Genomic DNA, 21730 nt, shown 5'->3' with positions numbered 1-21730 from the left:
ATTTATATTTTGAATATTTTATTAATTCATTTTTTTTTCTAGCCATCCACTTGTCTTACTTTTTCCACCATGCATTCCCTTTGACTTATCCAAGTCTTAAGTGAAATTTCCAGATTTTTCTAAAGTTTTGGTGGAGCAAATTTTTTAAAATTACAATTTTACCCTAAAATTTGAAATTTTGCCATAATGCATAATTTTCACTCCTCATACTCATTTCACACTCCAAATAATTAAATTTGATCAAAATCCTTTCAAAAATTAAATTTTCGATTTCAAGTGGTAAAATTACCATTTTGCCCCTATACTCTAAAAATACCGAAAACTCATATTTTTCACTACTAAATCTTCCAATTGTACTTCAATACTCATGTCATACTCAAACATGTCAAATGGGGCTAAGAAAATCTTTTCTAAAAATTTTCATTTTGTCCTCAAATTGCAAAATGACCATTTTGCCCCTAATCGGTCAATTTTTCGGATTGACTCTAAATCGGACCTCGAATTCCGAATTACCATTTTGAGTCATCTTGGATTGTGAAATTCTCAATTTCATCTTTAAGATCTCGATTTTATCTTATTCGATGTTTAATCGACTTAATTGTACTTATAGGGGCAATATCGTCTTATGTTAATTTCTTGGGCTTTCTCAATATACAAACATTCTATCGAGTATGTGAATGACACCGTAATTACTTTATAGAGCAGGGTTTGACATATCTCTTTACTTTTGCCAAAATGCTAACCACCGAAACATAATGCACAATAAGCCATTTACTACATTTGTGCTAAATTGTTATAAAACCAATTCAGACTTTATACTAATGCATGAAATGGAATGCAAATTGTTTGAATTATCATCTAAACACGATGTTCTACACAAATTCAATTGTGTACCTAGATAAAACGGTATTGACCTAATTCGATCTATCACTCGATTAATTTGTCAATATGTCCAATTTAACTCCCATTAACTCCAAATCATCAAACACAAATTAAATAACTTGAAATATGGCAAAATCATCCTCACATTTCTTCTTGAGAATTTAGGCCATGGTGAGTGCATCAACACTATGATTTTTCCTACTTGATTTTCTCACCATAATTCATCATTTCCTAACCAATTCACTTGAAATAAAATCAAATCCACCATCGACACTCTACAAGGAAGATTCGGCCAATAATGAACTCATGAGGAATATGTGAATTTCAAGCTTAATTCTTACACTTAACACCATAAACAACTAAAAACATCCATATATCTTAAAAATCTATCTAAATCATCATCAAATTCTCTCTCCTAGGGTTTGATCAGCACATTATCCTTCATGATATCTTGTGATTCAACCATGAAAAATGCAAAAGAATGTATGGGAAAGGTAGATCACAAGTCAAAATCAAGAAATTTTACCTTTGATTGCTTGATTACTTGAAATCCACCAATTTTCTCTTGAATATTCACCCTAGGGTTCTTGTTCTTTCTTTTCTTCCTTTGTTCTTGCTTTGGCCGGCCATAATGAAGAGAAATAGGCAGATTTTGTGCTAATTTATAAGGAAAATAATAAATAAATAAAGCTTGACACTTGTCACCTTACCATTGGTCCATTTTTAAATTCTTAATTATTAAACTTTCTTTCTCTACCACATAAAATCCTTCAATTATCCATGATAATAATGAGTGAAATTCATGTGCTGTACAAGCGTTGGGTGGTGTAAAATTACAATTTTGCCCCTGGGGTGGCAAAATGACTATTTTACCCCTATGCTCGAAAAAATATCGGAATTAAAATTCTTCACTTCTCAAACTAAAATTATACTCCAAATGATCAATCTTAGTCAAAAATTTCATCCAACACTCACATCTTAACCTCGGGTGGCAAAATGACCATTTTGCCCCTAGGTCATGAAAATTCTAATTTGACTCTAAATCGGTCTTCGAATTTCGAATCATCATTTTAAGTCATTCTGAGATTTTAAAATTCTCAATTTTATCTTAAAATCTCTATTTGGACTAGTTCGAGGTTTAATTCAACTTAATTGTACCATTTGGTACATTGCCGTCCTTTAATGATTTTCGAGGTACCCAAGTAAGCAAACATGCATTCTTATATAAGAATGCCATAATAAACATATTGTAGAGCTAGGCTTGACATAAAAGAAGTCATTGAATGACTAAGTATTAGGCAAGTAGGATAATAGAGTTGCTATCAAGTTGAATTACCTTGATCCAATTCATCAAGCTTCTTACTTTGATACATCTGAATCACAAAATGTATATTAGTTAAAATGGACAAATAAATATCATGGTTTCAGGTCCTAGCTAACTAAATATTTTTCAATAAAACGATGTTTATTATGTTGAGAAAGTCAAAAAAGGGCAAAGTTCAGGCAGAGTATTCAAATGCTTATCAACAGCGTTTGTTTGGTTTTATATACATTACTTGTAAGTGACTCTTTACATGGGCAATGCTGAGTCCTCTAACTTTCATCAACTGAAGAACCAACTTGGGAGTTGCTCTTTTTGGCATCCAAACAAAAACAACTCTTTCTAATTTCAAAGTTACCAAAAATATGAAAATAGCTAATCATAAAATCAACTAATAATTAACTCTAAGTTATTATTCGTATTGCACCATGAAAAGATTGAGATACATTCTATGTAAATGAAGCTTTCATTCTTGGCCACCAAGCCTTTCGACAACTTGCACAAAAGATGGGCGGAAATCAGGTGTCCATTGAAGCCTTGGCATTTTTGATCGTAGGTATTACCTTACTCTACATGTCCTTTCTACAGTGTTCGATATGCATAAATTGCAAAATATGAAAACATAATATTAGATAACTACTGCCACCAATCAACACTATAAGATGAGTCCCATCCACAAAAAAGTTATTAAACAAATTTATCTCTAAAAGAACAAAACAGTATTTACCTGTATATATTTCACTGAGTCTTTCTCAAATGTTTCATAGGTTTGAGCCTCTAGATTATCCATCAGAGGCTGCATTGAAATAGCATAATCAACCAACCTTTAACTGAAATAATAATAATAATAATAAGAATAGCGGCAAGAAATTTGCAAAAGAGTAATGCTATTTTGTCCAACATTTGGACCATCCAATTATTCATAAATGGCATATAAGTGATAAATATATGGGCATTTATTTCTTGTGAGTAGTCCAAAATCAGACACTTAAGCATTTCTCTAAGTAGAAATAGAAAAGAAATAATATCTGCAAACACAAAGGGAAAGCTCGTGAATCAGAAGAGAAAATAAAGCAAAGAAAACTCACTTGCAATGGAGACTGTAAAAAAATCCCTATAACATATGAGAATGAAAGAGTCAGAAGGCAATGGCACAGAATGAACTTGCCTTAATGTTTGTTTAGAAAAAGAAAGAAAGAGACCTCAATATGATCAAAGAACAGGAGATAGAGTTTGAATATTTATAAGCCCCATTATAATATTAGCATCAAAATTGATTAAAATAGGCTAGGATTTGATATTTATTTTGTAGTTTTATTATAGATAAAACTCCTCAAGAACCTAAATAAAAAATTGAAATTTCTAGAGACAAAGTGTACCATTAATACAAAAATAGGATGACCAAGTGTTTGATTGAAGGGAAGCAAGTACATCAGAAATACCTACTCCCCCCAATTAAGCCAATGGACTCTCACATGAACCCATCAACAAAGACTATATAAAAAAAAAAAGCAAAGTAATATTTATGTCTCAAATACTGCATACATTTTCAGCCTAAATAATAACCAAAAAAAAAAATTTAAAGAAACCCATTTAATCTTGAAGCTTTCTTTGCACTTTTCACAATAAAAGAAAAGGATGAGATACGATGGGTTTAGCCATGTGGATGGTGTCTTTGGCATTGATTCTCAAGTAGCAAACATGCATTGACCTGCCGATTCAGTGAGTGCAACTGAAACCGTTGGAGAAACCATCAACAAAGATGATCACTTTATCCTCAAAAGCGAAACACGTACTTCAAAAGAAAGAGAGAAAATGAATAGGAAACCAAAAAAGTCCAAAAAATGAAAAAAAAAAACTATTAAGAAAAAAAATAGATAGAAAAGGAGGAGAGGGTTCTAGATACTGGTACTAAAAGAACAAAAAGAAGGGAAAACAAAAAAGCGGAGAAACCCAAGAAAACAAAGGCTAAAGGAAAAAGGAAAGAAAAGAAAAATGAGAACTTCTTGATACTAGAACCAAAGAAAAAAAATGGGAAAATAAAAAAGGTAAGAAACCAAAGAATAAATGCTTTGCATACTAAAGAAAAACCCTGTAGGACACTTTCACTCAATTAAAACATCACATGTCAATCAATTAAATTATTGACGTGGTGCTCTAATTAAGCTCAATTGTCTCTATTAGTGACAACTTTTCATATATGTAGATTGTACTATATTATATAATTTATATTAACATAGTAATATACGTTATAAAGTAACTTATCAATATACCACATAGTAATAAATTCGATTAAATTTGGTTAAATTAGTTAAAGGAGAAAATTTGATGGGTTCAGTTAGAAGAAATCAAGAGAAAGTTAATTAAGTCAGTTAATAGGATTTTTTTTGATTGAATTAACCATCTTAATCAATTATTCACCCTAATTATAAGCATAAAAATGATACGTCATCTAAAATTTAAAAACAAGATGTGCAATTTACTAAAAAATAATAAGATTGCAAATGAGATTTGAGGTTTACTAATTTAGTTTCAATGGCAGTCAAAATTCATTTTACATGAAATATATTAGAAAAATATACGCTCAAAATGGCTAAAAGAAAAGCCTAAAACTTGCTAAAATCCAAATGCACCCCTGAGGGACAAAAGCGTTGATGTCAGCACAGAGACAACCACGTGTCCGATGGTTCTTTCTTGGAAAATTCGCACGAACACGTGTCCAAGCTTCCCATTCACTAACAGACTCACCCAAAGACAAAAATGCCTACATTCGCATCCCATTTAACAACCTGTACCATGGACTCCATCCCATGATGAACGCTTTGCAGCAAAAATACAGAATGGCAATTCCGGCATCTCATAAAGTATGAAACCTTTTATTCCATATTTTTACATATCTACGCTAAACTCAGCATAATAGGAAAACTCGCGGTAAAAAAAACATATTTTCAAGGCCATCTCTGCAAGTAAACATTTTTGTTTTCCCAAAGCAACAAACTTTCTCTCTCTTCTCTCTCTTTCTAAAGTCTGAACCTTTGGGTTTAGTTGGCACTCCCAGAAGTCTAGAGAGGTTCCAACAGACTTGGGGAAGGCCTTTTGTTTCAAGCTCCAAAGTTTCGTCTTTCAACTTTGGTGAGACTCGCTTAAGTCTTCTTTTCTTTCTTTTTTTTTTTTTTCATACTTGGTTGTTGTTTTTGGCCGTTTACTGTAGTTGGGATTGGGTTGATTGTTGAGAGAAGATAGTTTCTTGCTTTAAGATTAATGGGTTTTGTTTAATTCTGTTGAATATGGCTCATATGTTTCGTTAAGTAAATGGGTGTAGCTGTGAGTTTTTTGGTTGATAAAGTAGGGGTTTGTTGGGGGATTGTTAAGAATATTGATAAAGGTTGACTTGCTTTATCTGGGTTTTCTCTTATCTGTTGTTTGGTGGTTTTTCTTAGTGTTTGAAATGAAAATTGATCACTAGTGTATACGTATAGCAGTCGATAGCTTTTTGCTCTATGCCTGTATGGAGTTCTGGCATAATTTTGGAACAGAATTCTGAACTATATGAGCGAAACAGCAGGTTTAGTTGAAGGAATTCGTGTATAGATTGTAATGTGGTCAATCATCTATTGTTTATGAGCTAATGATGCATTGAAGTTCCAATTCACTTGTCTGAAGGGGTGAGAGTCAAACTGGTTGATGGTTTACATGCTTGCCCTCCCTTTACTGTGGCAAAGTTGATAAGTTTTGCTTTTGCATATGATGCATCTCACCACCGTATTACTAAATGCAATCTTTTGACCAATACAAATCAAGTGTTTTTGAGTATGCTGTGACATCTTTCTTTGACATTTGTATCTTTGCTAATTACATAATCCATCATTTGAATCATAGCTTGATTGACCCAGTAATCTGTTTACAATTTAATTGTGACTTTTACATCTTTTGTCTTGACATCTATCCGTGCCTTTGTCTTGTTACTAATCTCAATCCTTACTCTTTAGTTTGAGCCTTTCCCCTTTCAAACGTGCTAGCTTGCTTTGCCTATGATGCTATCTTGGAAACTTCATTTTAGAACCTTTTGTTTCTTCTGTCTAGTAGCTTGTGTTACAAAGAATCGTATATTCAAGTCATGGCCTATAAAATACTTTCTTGCATCTAATAAACATGGCTTTTGGAGTACCCTAGAAGACCTTAACTTTCATAATATTTTATGATACTACTCTGTTGTCCAAACAAAGCTATATGTCGAAGGAAGTTATGTGTTTATCTTATATATTAACTAATCATATTTCCTCTTATACATAGAAGAGGAATCCTTTTTTTACTTTGTATCTTATTTGAAATATTTAAGCTTGTTAATGTGCCATGTTAAGCTCATTGTCTTTCTGGTGGGGACTTACGATGACACTTTAGCTGTTGTGTCAACATACTTCAAGATTTTGACCTTTTAATGAGCTGCAAGTAAATAAAAATGTATAGCTATTTATTTGAAAGATACATGGATTAGATTGTCCTCATAATGTTTGCTATTGTGGATTCTTGGGTAGTTGTTGAGAGGAATTAGGATAAATGTTGCTTAGTTCTCACATCATGGAGTATGGAGCATTGAATTGAACTTGAGAGTTTTTTTCATAATTTTCTTGTTTTTTATGGGTTGAGTTGTAATTGTTATATAGATGTAGGGTTTTAGTTTATTTAGACAATGTTTTACGTTAATTGGTTTTTGTTTTCCAAATATTAGGGCATTAGTATTATTTTTTGTAATTTTTATGCCCCCAAAGGGACATCTCAGTTATTAGAACTTAAGACTCCCACTTGCAGATCTCGAGTTTGGGTCATGGGAAGGAAAGTGAGATTTATGGGATGGGTAATTGAGTTTATAGTAGGTTTTAATTGCTGAATTGTTGAGGGTTTAGAATACTGAGTTTGAGATTTTCACCCTCTACTGATTCTCTCTGGTTTTCTACCTCTACTTCTATTCTTCTCCAAGTTTCCTCTGTTTCTTCCCCTTTCTCTAATATGTGTTTTCTGCTTTTAGTCCCCCACTTGTTCTATATTAACTTCATATGTTTGGCAAAAAGTTTCTGCATTACAAGCCCTTTTTTCCCCTAATATTGTGTCAAATTATTTATCATTTATAGAGGTTTTCGTCATGTTTTCTGAAAATATATATATATAACACTGGCTTACTTGGTTCTAACATGGAAGCAATTGTTTTCTCTAGGGCTCCATTTAGATGTATGAAAGTTTAGGAAAACTGTTGAAAAGAAGAGTGCAGGAAAGTGAAAAGGTCTTTTCCTTCTTTTATGATACGAGAAAAAATTTTTAGAAAATGGTATTCAACTTTACTATCCTGCATTTTTTTACTTAAGATTGCGGGATGAGATATGAAGGAAACTACTTCATGCAGAATGGGCTTGCGGGCCTACAGATTTGATAACCATATATATAGAAACTGAAGGAAAGCTTCTTATTCTCTTTTTATTTCCTTATCCTGTTAATTAACATGGGCATATAGGACTTACTGTTTTGCTTTTTGGCTAAAGGATGCTATCAGATAGATACTAGTGCTTAGTGAAAGCAGCCCATTTAACATATTTTGTGTACATTGCAATCCAAATTGGCTGGATGAGTAATTGTGATCTGCAACTAGTTTGACCATTGTGAATCATTCATGGCAGATGTATCTGATATTTCTGAATAATTTGACCATGAAGCCGAGATGGCCTTTATGGTCTATATATATCAGCCCTAATTTTATATTAAATCTAATTGTAGAAAACTGTTACAGGAAGGGCTAGTGATTGATGATTTTTATGCTTCAAATATGATATGATCCTTTGGTTGATTTCTATAAAATATATACCATCTTCTTATTTACGCATACTGAGACCAACTTTAATAATTACTTTAATTTTTTCACTTTGCTGGTAATACTAGCATTATGTTTTAAGGCTAAATTGGCAACATCTCATGCTTTATAATGAAATTCTAGCTGTTGCAGCCTGTTCATGCTTCTCCTGGATGATTAGCAACTTTTAATTGACGGGCAAGACATTGCATCTATGTTAGCTAGCGACATTCCAGGAGAATAATGTTAATATTGCCGCTATTAGGAAAAGGAAGTTTCTGATCATGGCAACTGAGAGCCCAATGAGAATGATAGAAAGTAGTGGAGCCACAAAGTGGCACTCGTCAAAGGATGCTTTAGTATTTGGTTTGCCATTGAAAGATATGGAAGTAGAGGAGTTGAGACTGCTTTTGAAAGAGCAAAGAATCCATGGAGATCAGACAGACACAGTGCCAAATCGAAGTGGTAGTGCTCCGCCAAGTATGGAGGGTTCATTTGCAGCTCTTGGCAACCTTTTGGCTCAACAGAACAATAGTCTGACTTCAAGCTTGGCAAGTTTGAGCAGTGTCATTGAGAATTGTGAGTCTGAGGAACAACTGCGCTCTGATCCAGCCTATTTTGCCTACTATAGCTCCAATATCAACTTAAATCCAAGGCTTCCACCACCTCTCATCTCACGTGAAAATCGTCGCTTGGCACGCCATATTGGTGGTTTTGGTAATAATTGGAGAGCAAGATCTATAGATGATAGTGGCAGTGGCTCCTTAATGTTTTATCGAAGTTCACTTTCTACACATGGGGAGGAATCTGAGGATGATAGATCCCCCAGACAAGCTTCAGACAAGTGGCCAGAAGATAGCACTGTGTCTTTGCCAGAACAAGACTCAGCATCTTTGACAGGTCGGCACAAGAGTTTGGTTGATCTGATACAGGTATAGTCCATTTTTGTTTTCTATTTTTTCCTTTCTTGTATTTATTTGGTTATTATATTTTCTTCTATGAGCAGATAGATAACGGTGAGTTAACTCCTCTAGTATGCACTATTTTATTGACCAGTTTTAGCATGTAACTTTAAGTGGTTGTCTTATTTTTTGGCATTTTGGTTAAGAATCATCGTTCTTGGTTCCTCTTCTTCTTATTAATGGCTGGGGTAGGTAGCTAGCAGAGTGGTGCAGTCAGGTTTAAGTTTTAATATATCAGTTAGGGGTAAGTGTTTATATTTTCTGCTAAAGAGAGGAAGCTATTGTTTGTTAGTTTACTCAGAGTCTGATTAAGGACAATCTCCCATCAAATAATGTTCTACTGGTGGTGAAGCTATATTCAGTAATCTCTTTTTATTATTGTGACAAAGTTTAAATGTGTATACCAGCTAGTGTCGTGAGAATGGAATGCTTACTATTGTGGTATCTTTAGTTTCCATGGCAGCTTGAGATAATATTGGGGCTTCAGGTTTGAGGGTTTAAGTTAACACGTGGTATAGATTTTCTGTTATTTAGCTGCAGGACAATAAAAGAACAGATTGCAGATGGTAATATGATCTGTGCAGCAAACTAAGTTGGTAAAAGAATAAATAAATAAATAAATGCGGCAACCAGAGCAATCACACCTAGGGTTTCTCATGGAATCATGACAAGAAAGTAGAATGTAATGATACCTTAGTTGCAAGCAGAAGCTGTTACGATAAAGTCTATTATGATTAGCTTAGCAGAATGCAATACTTATTTTCATGCTTCTGCTTATGGAGTATTCTGATACTGACTGGCTACTGGTACACCTATCCTATAAGAAACCTGAACTGGTAAAAACTAATCATCTTGGATTGCATTGACAAGTTTGCATCGTACATAATTAATAAAGTAAAACTATGCATGTGGATTGCTGCTGTAGCCATTCCAATGAAACTGAAATTGCAGGTTTAGCATTAAGAATCAAAATTAAACTAAAACTTGGTTGAACTTAACTGGCAAGAATCATAGGTTTTGTTTTCTGTTCAAGAGATACATCAAAATTAAAATATAAGGCTCTCAGTTGATAATTGTTTATGGAGCTACTGTGAGCATTGCTGTACTATTTGTGGATGTATCTCTCCTACTTTTAAGACTGCTGTAGTTCCTTTCTGGCATCAAACTACTTTCATAACCTTGTTTTTGGAGATGACTGAGACGAGATAATCCAGAAAACGAATGATGTCTCTTGTATTGTGCTTGTTTTGTGTGCACATGACTGTTCATCTGCATTTGGATAGAGACAGATGCTATGGAAAGACGTAGATTTAAAATGTTTCTATACGATTCTTTCTCCCACTCAGATGTTCATGCAGCAGTGTATCTTTGCTTGAGTTTTTGCATAGAGGCAGAGACTGCAGAGTCGTGTAGAGTTAAAATGTTTCTTACACTCATTTTCCCTTGTGAATATTATGAATATACAATATGCAGCAATTGATGTTCTGTGAAGTTCAAGTTAAAGGTGTTGGATTTTACAGGTTTTGCATGCTATTTTTTTAATTATTAGTTTGTGTCAGGTAAGTAGTTTTTGCGGGTTTGAATTTCTTGCTTATGTTGTCTTATATTGATCTTAAACTTCATTTTCTTTGCAAATGTGTAGGAAGACTTCCCGCGCACCCCTTCACCTGTATATAGTCAGTCTCGTTCCTCGGGCATTACAGCAACAGAAGAAACAATAGATCATGATGTTCATGCAATCTCGTCTAATTTTCCTTCTATTAATGCTTCAGAAGTACCAGATTCAAACTTTGGTTCTACTGATGTTTGCATGGATACAAGTGCCCTGGATGCTCATACTATTGCTTTAATATCCCAAAATGATTCTTTAGAGACCTCAATTCCAGGTCAGCCATGTTCTGAACAGACAGGGAGATTACCAGGCCCTCAAAAAGAAGATACAAGTTTGAAAGATGCTAGTCTGGATGCTGATGCGTCCGACAATGTTCAGCAGTCAGTTGTGTCTACTGTAGAGTCGAGAATGAGAAAGAAACAAGAAGCACAACAGTCTCATGGAAGGAATATTCCTCAACACTATTCATCCATTCAACCGGGTTCCCCACATCAGGCCCAAGGAGTTCCAGCTCAGGGCTTTTCTCAAGGATTGAGTCATCTGTATAGCCATCCTAAGTTCTCTTCTCCAGAGTCACAACCACTTTTGCATTCTTCTGGACTCACACCTCCAATGTATGCAACAGCAGCAGCGTATGTGACTTCTGGAAATCCATTTTACCCTAATTTTCAGCCATCTGGTGTGTATGGTCCACAATATGATGTAGGTGGATATGCTGTGAGTCCTGCACTTTTTCCCCCATTTATGCCCGGATACCCTTCTCACAGTGCTATTCCTTTGACATTTGATTCTACTGTGTCTGGTTCAAGCTTCAATAATCGTACTTCTGGTGCTTCAACTGGGGAAACCACTCCACATTCAAGTGGTTTGCAGCATCTGGGCCACTTTTATGGGCAGCATGGATTAATGCTGCCACCTTCCTTAGTTGATCCGCTTCATATGCAATACCTCCAACATCCTTTTAACAATGTATTTGGTGCTTCAGTTCAGCGTGGTCATTTGGCATCAACTGGTGTTACTGGGGGCCAAGTTGATTCTTTTGTGCAGAAAGAGTCGACTGTGGCTGCTTATATTGGCGATCCAAAACTTCAACCTCCAATTAATGGGAGCCTAAGCATTCCAAATCCTGGGAAAGTTGGAGCTATTGGTGGTAGTTATGGAGGTCATCCAAGCATGGGTGTCATTGCCCAATACCCATCATCACCTCTTGCTAGTCCACTGATGCCATCATCACCAGTAGGTGGAATGAGTCCTCTAAGCCGCAGAAATGAAATCAGGTTTCCTCCAAAAGCTGTACCATATTCTGGATGGCATGGACAGAGAGGATTCAACAGCTTTGAGGACTCCAAAAGGCATTCTTTTCTCGAAGAACTGAAATCCAGCAATGCCCGAAAATTTGAAATCTCTGATATAGCTGGGCGTATAGTTGAATTCAGGCAGTGTTCTTACTGAGTTTGTTTTCACTCTTCTCTCTCTCTCTCTCTCTCTCTCTCTCTATATATATATATATATATATATATATATATGTGATTATGATCTCCAATGGGAGGAATAATTTAATACCTGTTTGACTTCAGTGTTGATCAACATGGGAGTCGTTTTATCCAGCAAAAGCTGGAGCATTGCAGTGTTGAGGACAAGGAGTCTGTTTTCAAGGAAGTCCTTCCACATGCTTCAAGATTAATGACCGATGTTTTTGGTAATTATGTTATTCAAAAGGTATGGTTTCAATATGTGCTTTTATGAATCCTTTCAGTAAATTAATTTGTTGGCAATTGTAAATGATTTGGATGACATTTTTGGATTGCTGAATTTTGTTGCTGTATTGCAGTTTTTTGAACATGGAAGTTCTGAGCAGCGAAAGGAACTTGCAGATCAACTTGTTGGAAATATGTTGAACTTTAGTCTGCAAATGTATGGTTGTCGTGTGATACAGAAGGTTGGAACTTTTTTTGACGATCATGTAGCATGCCATGCTGATAAGTATGATGTTTGCAGTTGCAGAGCCTGAATCTTTTAAGTGTGATCTTTTAATAGTTCCCACCACACAGAAGAGACTTACACCTCATATCATCTTTGAAATTTGACCCAAAAATTTAAATTCTTTAAAACAAATATTGTCATCAAGATAATAGTATCTCATTACATTCCTCAACGAAAACTTTTTTCTACAAGAAATTGTGAAAGCATGCAAAGGATAGGCTTTTAAACTGTCTTAACTCCAAGAATTACAATCTTTGAGAGAGCTCGAAAGCACAACTCCTTCTGTTGAATCAGCAGTTTGAGTTTTCTTTAATTATGTTCTTTGAAAGCTTAGCTTGACCATGTTATGTCTGTTGAATAGGCTGATATCAACTTGATGTTTTATTTGCAGTTTAATTATTTGTGAATATGACTGGAACCTAAACAGTGAAAATTTTGGGCTAGTTTTGAATTACCTTGAAATTTAGGAAGTGGTTCAAATTCAAGTTGAAGAAATTTGACTAGATTGAATAGTCATTTTGATTGAGTATTTTGGTGATATGAGTGGTATTTGTTGTTATTATATAATGTCTGATTTTAGTGCACTGTTTCTTTTGAGGTTAATTTTTTAATGTAATTTTGAACGACAGTGAAGGATGGTTCTGCCATCTTTTGAGCCATATGTTCTTTTATAAGCTGTAGAAATATCAATGTAAGTGAAGAAGGATAAAGCCTTACAACAGCAGAACTCTCCAACAGGGGCATAATTTCTTAACTGTCTTAGATAGACAATGATATGAAACTATTGAGATCTTGAGCTTCTTGTTCAGAGAATCTGTATGCATCCACTCATTGAATTATATGATCACATAATTTGGTTGTATAGGTCAGTTTTGTCTTCTGATGGTTAGTAGTCCTATATTTGCTTTAATAAGTTGAATTAGTAGCTGGCAGTTCTCGTTGATATGCACACAAATACATACAGGGATCTGTGTGCATGTACCTAGGTATGTCTATTTATGTTATATTCTGGTAATTATTACTTTTTGTTCGATGCATTCTTGCTAATCTTTACCCTTGGGTTGTATAATGGTTGAGCATCTCTTGAAGTCTATAAAAATGGTAAATAGAATCTGCCATCTTCTTTAGTTTCTCTTTTCTGAAACTTTCATAAATTTATTTAAATTGGTTTCAGTTATAGATGAAATGACATGCTTGCTCATCAATTTAGTGCAGTTTTTTTACTCTGATCCTTTTTTGAATGGTTTTTTCTAGGCACTAGAAGTGATCGAGCTTGATCAAAAAACACAACTTGTGCAAGAGCTTGATGGCCACATTATGAAATGTGTGCGTGATCAAAATGGGAATCATGTGATACAAAAGTGTATAGAGTGTGTCCCCACCTATAGAATTGGATTTATTATTTCTGCTTTTCGTGGCCAAGTTGCCACACTTTCTACTCATCCCTACGGTTGCCGTGTCATCCAAGTAATATTACATTTTGTTGGTTTCTTGTGTTTTTGGCTGATCATAAGAAAACATGTTGTTTTATCTGCCCTGTTCTTATAATCTGCTATTCTTTTGGATCATGATAGAGAGTTTTGGAGCATTGTTCAGATGAAATGCAAAGTCAATGCATAGTGGATGAAATTTTGGATGCTGCTTTTGATCTTGCTCAAGATCAGTATGGCAACTATGTTACACAGGTTCATTTTTAACTTCTGATTGTTAGTTCCTACTTCTATTGATGGCTACTTGGATTAATTTTAAAAATTGTAGTTGCTTCTCAAAATTAAGCATTGTCTTCAGAGGGCCCATAACAACTTTTTTGAACAAGTTTTGCCAATTTGCTGACGTGCTGTGTAGTGAACATGTGTGGCATACCTGCTAATGGTTCATCATTTCCTTTGCATCTTAGCTCCTTCTGTAATTTGCCATTGTTTTTTTCTTCACTATTTTTCTATTAATGCAGAAGGATGTGGGGGTGTGGTTAGGGATGCAATTGTTGTCACTGTAGTAAAAATTGCTTGGCTTAGAATAGTTAGTCTGCTAGGCGCTTACCCTAATAAGGTAAACCTAGTTTTTGATGGTCACTTTATTGGTTATTGTAATACTGTTGAAGTTAGTGGTGGCACAAATCTATTCTTATTGATGATAGGTAAAGTAGATGCAAGAACCTCAAATCAAGGCCTGTTTGGCTGGCTATTGTCTCTGTGGCTGTTTGGTTGACTTTTCATGGTTAAATCTGTGGGAATGGTCTTGGAACTTGGGCATGATGGCAGTAGTCTGGGAAACAGTAACAATACCTTTTAGTTCATGGAGCACCTCCTTGAACTAGGACAATTTTAAAGCAATGACATGGGAACTCTGCTTGATGTTATATGAGCTTTTCTTTCCATGCATTTAAGTTGAGTGGTTTCAGTCAGTCTAAGAGTTTGGTTCCTAAGATTTTTCTTCTGTTCTTTTCCATTTCACTCATCTTTATTTCTGATATCACTTATCAAAATTATCATTCTGTTGGATTTTTCTACTTGCAGCATGTTCTGGAGCGGGGAAAGCCACATGAAAGAAGCCACATTATCAGCAAGTTAACTGGAAAAATTGTACAAATGAGTCAACATAAATATGCGTCAAACGTTGTTGAGAAGTGCTTGGAGTACGGTGATAGTACTGAACGAGAGCTTTTGGTTGAGGAGATAATTGGACAATCTGATGAAAATGACACTTTATTGGTGAGTCAAATAAAAAGCATTATTTGCAACTCATTAGTACTCTTATTTGTCAAGAAATTTGTTCTGTTGAGCTTTCTTTTTAAGCTTTTGGCCACTTAGCCAGTTGATTCCAGATTTTTTTAAGCCAAGTTTTATCATGCTCCTACTAAAATGCATATATAGTTATGGACGCATGCACACACAAATGGCCCCCTTTGGTCGCATCAGTTTTGACAACTGGCCTGACAGATTTTTGGATGCATAATATATTCTTTCATGCAATTACATTTCACGTTAGTGGGCTATTCATATGAAATCTTCTCATTGACCCCACATCAACACAACTCAACTTTACCCACTTTTGCAATTCCTTTAGTGTTATTTTTCCTTGTTACTTCATTCACTACGACTCCTTTTCTCATCTTTTCTTTGTTCAGCTTCAACCTTATTGCCTCCACCTTTATATTATTTTGATGATCTCCCAAATTCTTGTGTAACATTTTATAAATAGTCTGGGTTTGGATTGAGCAAAATAATATAGGGATGAAAATTGTATCAGGCCAACCAGTTTCTTTTAGGTGCATTTGCTTTGTGTGTTTGTGTGTGTGTAAGTTTTGTTCACTGCATAAATTATTGGTACTGGTCCGATATTTGGGCTTTCTACAAATAGGTAAACTCCAATTTGTATCTCGACTCTCTTGCCGTATGTATTTGTCTTCTCACTTTGTTGCTATGTAACTAGTGGTTGGATTGAAGCTAAATGAAAAGCATTAGTGCTCAGTTTGGGGCCAGAGTATCTCCACAGTCCTTTGGGATCCCACAAATTTTAATGTCCTTTTGGATTTGAATTCCTTCTGGTCATGGTGGGGGGGTTGCCAAACCCTTGGACAATAAATAATTGCTGTTTCCCCTTCGGTCTTTCCAAAATTTGTGCAGTAATATTTGGAGTTAATATAGTGCATCACTCAGATTCCAAATCATCATGGAGAGAACCAGACTGTTTATGTTAGTCATGTAAGATATCGAGTACTTTTTGTCCTTGTATTCTGCTGTCGTAATTCTCTTCAGTGTTGTTAAGGCATGTGCCTAGACACTAAGGTGTAGTGTCAGACAATAAAAGCATCTCAGACCCTTTCAGGCAAGGCGCGTTTGATCTGATGCATGCCTGGTGCGCCTAGGCATGCTTTTTGGTAAGGTGGTAGGGGCAAAAGGAGCCTGCCTGATTGGAGTTCTCTTTCATTTCTTTTATTTTTAATATTTTTTAGCCTTACCTTCAATAGTCAAAAGGGGACAATATTAAACTCCGTAATTCTCAATGTTTGAGTATTCAGCAACTTGCACCTGAATATTGGCTTATTGGTTAGTGCATAATTCCCCTGCCTAAAGAGCAGGGCTCGAATCTCCTTCAAATTATTAAAAGAAAAGGTATTCAGCAACTTTACACACACACACACACACACACACACATACACATATACGTATTGGGTCTTACTTCATTCAGGCAAGCGTTCTTTTTTCACCTTGGGTCTCATGCAATGTAAGGGTACTGGTACCTAGAGTGTGGCATGTGCTCTTGACTACACTGGTTCTCTTTGTCCTAAGTGACAATGTGCTACCCTTGGAATTTGACATCTTGTTTTACTTGTTTTTCCTTCAGTTTGTCCCTAATATGAAATCTTATGAACTCACTGTCGAGATTATGAAGTCTTGACAAACATGAAGATTTGGGGATTGTTGGTAGCTTCCCCGATGTTTTGCATGATGAATGCATTATTTGTAAATGAAACCCTTCTTTGCTGATCGTATTGTGTTCTGACCTGTATATATTAGACTATGATGAAGGATCAATTTGCAAACTATGTGGTCCAGAAGATTCTTGATATCAGCAATGATAGACAGCGGGAAGTATTGCTGGGTCGCGTGAGAGTACATCTTAATGCTTTGAAGAAATACACTTATGGGAAACACATAGCTGCTCGGTTTGAACAACTGTTTGGTGAAGGTGCGTGAATTTTCTATCATATCCATACAGAAAGTTTCAGATTGTCAAGGATAAGTTTCTCTGATCTATATCATATCTAATCATACTATTTGAAAAAGAAGTAAAGTAGTGCTAATTAATATAAAATAACTAAAATAATCTAAAATAGCATAAATTTGTAAAAGAAAAAGATGACAACTCATAAAGTATAAAATAAAATCCTAGTTTACTTAATCCCCTAACTAGCATATTTCCATTGGTTTTTGCGAACTTCTGCACAATAGTACTTCAAAAAGAAAAAAAAAATCTTTTGCTTACAGTATGCAATAATTAAGATTATTGAAGAAAACCCTTTTTATGTAATGTAAGTTTGTTTAAAATTGGATTTAGAGAAATTGTTTAGCATGACTAATCTTCATACAATAATAAGATTCTCTGTCGGAGGTTTTGCCACAAGGATATTGTTGCCTATTACATAATAAATAAGAGGTTTTTCAGTCTTTGGATGTATGTTATCGTTTTCAGAGATTGGCTGTATTGTTTGTGATTCTAATGGAAATATCAGAGTAAGAGGATTAAAAGAACAATGCTAGTTTCAGTATGTAATTAAGTATAATGTTTGTCTTGCACTGTTCCCATTTTCCTGATCTTACAACCATAGTAAAGGAATGCTTGTTACTGATTGCTGCATGCAGAAAGCGATGAGTCGGGACATTAGCAATCATTGGAGAAGCGTCTTGTGGCTTGCAAGCGGAAAAGGCAAGGCTAGGCTTGTGTTTTTCTTAGGGAAAACAACCCGGTTCTGTTGCCGGCTTGATAGTTGAAAGTTTGTGAATAAATGTGTCACTGCATCTTTAAACTGTATTTATGTATATCTGTGTATAGGGGTAAGAACTCAAGCCAGTCATTGCTTGGAAATTGATTGAAGTGGCTCTCGGTCTCGCTTTGAAACCGGGGAATGTAGTGTACATGCATGCAGGGATTGCTACAAAGGCTATGCTTTGATTTTATGTTTTTCAAGCATTATTATGTCTAATTAAGTTTATCATCCATACAAGGGCTGGCTTAGTTTTAAATACATGTTAAAAGAGGGTTTAGATGAGAATTAAAAAATTTTAATTAAATCTATATTGTTGTTTTAATATTCTGAGAAGTCTCCAAATCTTATATGATGTGCATATGCAAATGTGTTAAGCGTAATATGAGAAATGAAATAGCGGCCGATCCTATATGTTATTAAATTTTCTGTATATCCTCATCTCCTAATGTAATTTTGTTATAAGCTTGGTTTTAATAAGGATATCTCAAAGACAATTTGTGGTAAGATTTTTACGAGTTGGACATTGAAATCTTATAAAATTTGACTTTAAATCTCTTAAAATTTAATTTCTCTAGCTTGTGAAATGAGATTTAAATTATTAAAATAATTTATTAATCAAAATATTATTTATTATTTTATAATATTGGACATCAATATCAGATGCTTACATGTTATAATGAATAATAATATAACAAATTGATGTGATATTTTTAGTTTTCATATAACGAAATACCATATTATATTTTTGTAATATTTAAAAGCCAAAAAAGAAAGCATAGTCAATGCCACATGGGGAGAGGGAGAAGAAATTGAAAATTAAGAGCTCCAAAATCCACACGAAACACTTAGAAAAGAAAAATAAATACAAAAAATGGAGTTTAGGAATTAGACACGCCCAGAGGTTGAAGGGATGGAAGGGAGGAGCGATGTAGGGAAAGCTTTGGGATTGCTGGTATGTGGTACGTTGGTGTACTACCACTGTGCCTACAGGAATTCAAGCCTTCTATCTCTCTTCTCCGATGTCTTGATCGTTCTCCTCTGCTCCCTCGCCATTCTCGGCCTCCTCTTTCGCCAAATGAACATCTCGTACGTTTTTATTCTCTTTAATTGTTTTCAGATTTCATGGGTTTCTTTCACAATTTCAGATTATTTATTTTTGGGGTTTAAGTCTTTTGTTAAGATTTGAAACTTCTTTTTGCTACTTTACGGAATCGTGTTGAACTGGGTTTCTGCCGCAAAGCCCAAGAAACCTGTTCTAATTTATTGATGGAAAGGGGATGGGTGAGGTTTCATTCGAACCCGAGATCTCAGCCCTGCTACCATCTTATAAAGAATAGCTAAAACAAATAGGAAATGGCCTGAGTTTTATGTTTTAAGTTATAGTAATAAGCTGCTTGATAGTTTTACAATTCCTCTTGTTAATGGGGATTGGTGAAGTATGGACATTCAATGGCTTTATTCTGCTTTTGGTCTTGAAGAAACGGGTTAATTTAGACCACTGTCTTCCCCTTTTCCTACCAAATTGATAACTCTCATTTATCATGTTCTCAATTCTCTCTTAACACTCTTATGGTGGTAATTAACCTCAGTAATTTCTAAATTTAGTGTTTTTTTCGTTGCTTGAATTATGGTGAAAAGAGGAATTGTGCATGGTTTTGTCGATGTATTACTGTATTATTATTTCTCATCTTGATAATGCGGTACAACGATATGCTTATTGAAGGGTTTAGCTATTGAGATAGTTTATTGTTATTATTATTAAGTATATTTGTTTTATCACTTTGATTGTAATTTTTACTAGCATCTAGGAATTATTAGGGCATTACGGTTATATTGACATTTCGCAATATATGCTCTATGAGTGTCTATTTGGTTTCAGTTTGTAATAGGCATGAATTATTGACTGGTGAGATTTGAGTAGTAAGTGTTGTCATTTCCCTCTACCTTGGTTTTCTCCATTTTCTTTCTATTTTTCTCACTTATTTCCTTTATTTTCTATCCCTTTTTCCCATGGTTTTTCCTCTTCTCTCTCTCTCTCTCTCTCTTCCCTTGTTCTGCATCACTTGAACTGCTCTTGAAATTTTGTGCAGTATAAATCAAATGGTCTCTTTTTGATACCTTATGTACATATGTGCATGTTGATTTACCTGGGATCAGTCATACAATTTTGCATTTTCATTTTTAACATTGAATTTGATTCTTAAACTATTACATGGCATCATGAAAATGCTGTTTTGTAGGGTACCAGTAGATCCACTTGAGTGGCAGATCTCGCAGGATGCTGCTAATAGCATTGTTGCATGGTTAGCTAATACTGTAGGGGCAGCAGAGTCAGTTCTAAGGGTTGCAGCAACTGGGCATGACAAGAGGCTATTTTTTAGGGTGAATTTTTACAACTTAAATTGCTATTCACTATAAGACCTGCTATCTGAAATCTTTCACTTTTCAGATGTTAATTTTGCTGCTTTAGTTTATATTTATTGAATATCCATCTTGAAGGGCCTGATACTGCTAAGCTTTTAAAGATAAACACCCATTCTCCTTGTAAACTGGCCACCCTCTCTTTTTCTTTTTAGCTGAACTGCTCATTCCTTTGATGTTATTTGGAAATTATAATAAAAATTGTATTGCAATTATCTTAAGAAAAAACAATCTTCTTGCATTACTATTAATCTTGTGCGTATCCTCCTTCAGGTTGTTGTTTGTCTTTACATATTGTCAGCTGTCGGACGATTGGTCTCAGGTGCTACGGTTGCTTATGCCGGTATGTTTGCCATTAGGTTTCATTTTCTGTTGCTGAAATCAATTGAAACTTTAATTCTTGTAGCTAAAACATGAAAGATGTTTGAACTGGTTAACATTGAATGAAGCGCACCCCATTTGTCTTGAGATCCAGTTAAAAATCTTTTGTTCATTAAAGCACTATGAGGTTAAAGGAGAATTGGTTTTATACAATGGGGAATTTCATTTTTCTACTTTGAGCAATCACCTTGCTAGCAATATTTTTGAAATGCCATGGAAAATCACCTACAACATGACAGGATATTTGAACATGCCCAAAATATGTATGGGATTTGCTGGCTGAGAACAAAGCAGACATTTTTAATTTGTAAATTGTTCACAAGATACTCAACGGGCAATTTTAGCTTGTTTGATTAAATACTTAAAAGAATCCGCTTGTCTTTGATCAGATGTATGAAAATTGTCCAATTCTTTCTGTTCTGTGAAACAGGATTATGCTTGTTCTGTCTTTGCATGTTTGCTGAGAACTCCCAGTCAATCAGAACATGTGTTCCTCAGTTACAAAGGCAAAGAAACGGCACCACTGTCGAAGAGGACAATATGTAATTGAAACTGCAGTTTGAACATACAGTCAGGACTGCAAGTTGAAGGTTCTGAACCTTGTTTTAGATTAGACCAAGCCTTGTTGTACCATTTCGATACTCAGCTGAGATTGTAGAGTTGCAGTTGAGATTCATAGTGCTGTACTTTTCCTGTGGTTGATCAATAAAATTTAGTTCATTTATAATATGTAATTACCCAAAACATAATACAAAATTTTGTTTTTCCTGTTTCGTGAGATTTATAGCTGCAATGGCTTTTGTAAGAACAATGTGAATATTTCGAAGAGAAGATATAA

General features: G+C 34.9%; 2 protein-coding genes across 3 annotated transcripts; both read left to right on the top strand.

Moving 5' to 3' along the window:
• Window positions 5141-18327, top strand: LOC18595582 (pumilio homolog 5). 2 transcript variants are annotated; one of them, XM_018123447.1, is made up of 10 exons: window positions 5141-5335; window positions 8196-8974; window positions 10647-12052; window positions 12194-12335; window positions 12448-12555; window positions 13854-14066; window positions 14174-14284; window positions 15116-15310; window positions 17120-17291; window positions 17966-18327. In XM_018123447.1, the coding sequence occupies exons 2-10, from the start codon at window positions 8327-8329 to the stop codon at window positions 17986-17988; spliced, it is 3018 nt and encodes a 1005-aa protein (XP_017978936.1). In that variant the 5' UTR covers window positions 5141-5335; window positions 8196-8326; the 3' UTR covers window positions 17989-18327. The 2 variants fall into 2 exon arrangements, with proteins under 2 accessions (XP_017978936.1, XP_017978935.1); XM_018123446.1 differs by having other exon boundaries at window positions 8187-8974.
• LOC18595581 (reticulon-like protein B22) lies at window positions 18842-21664 on the top strand. Its single transcript, XM_007023597.2, has 4 exons — window positions 18842-19176; window positions 20331-20472; window positions 20785-20854; window positions 21323-21664. The coding sequence occupies exons 1-4, from the start codon at window positions 19001-19003 to the stop codon at window positions 21436-21438; spliced, it is 504 nt and encodes a 167-aa protein (XP_007023659.1). The 5' UTR covers window positions 18842-19000; the 3' UTR covers window positions 21439-21664.

Source organism: Theobroma cacao, chromosome 6, assembly GCF_000208745.1.
Source record: "Theobroma cacao cultivar B97-61/B2 chromosome 6, Criollo_cocoa_genome_V2, whole genome shotgun sequence".
Lineage (NCBI taxonomy): Eukaryota > Viridiplantae > Streptophyta > Magnoliopsida > Malvales > Malvaceae > Theobroma > Theobroma cacao.
The sequence above is the reverse complement of the archived record's forward strand: the minus strand, read 5'-3'. Positions and strand labels throughout refer to the sequence as shown.

Excerpts from the sequence above, each read along its gene's own strand:
- LOC18595582 (XM_018123447.1), top strand. The coding sequence starts at position 8,327 with ATGGCAACTGAGAGCCCAATGAGAATGATAGAAAGTAGTGGAGCCACA. Across the intron at positions 12,556-13,853 it reads GTTGTCGTGTGATACAGAAG|GCACTAGAAGTGATCGAGCT; the intron begins GTTGGAACTTTT and ends GGTTTTTTCTAG. Across the intron at positions 15,311-17,119 it reads ATGAAAATGACACTTTATTG|ACTATGATGAAGGATCAATT; the intron begins GTGAGTCAAATA and ends TGTATATATTAG.
- LOC18595581 (XM_007023597.2), top strand. The coding sequence starts at position 19,001 with ATGGAAGGGAGGAGCGATGTAGGGAAAGCTTTGGGATTGCTGGTATGT. Across the intron at positions 19,177-20,330 it reads TTTCGCCAAATGAACATCTC|GGTACCAGTAGATCCACTTG; the intron begins GTACGTTTTTAT and ends GCTGTTTTGTAG. Across the intron at positions 20,473-20,784 it reads ACAAGAGGCTATTTTTTAGG|GTTGTTGTTTGTCTTTACAT; the intron begins GTGAATTTTTAC and ends ATCCTCCTTCAG.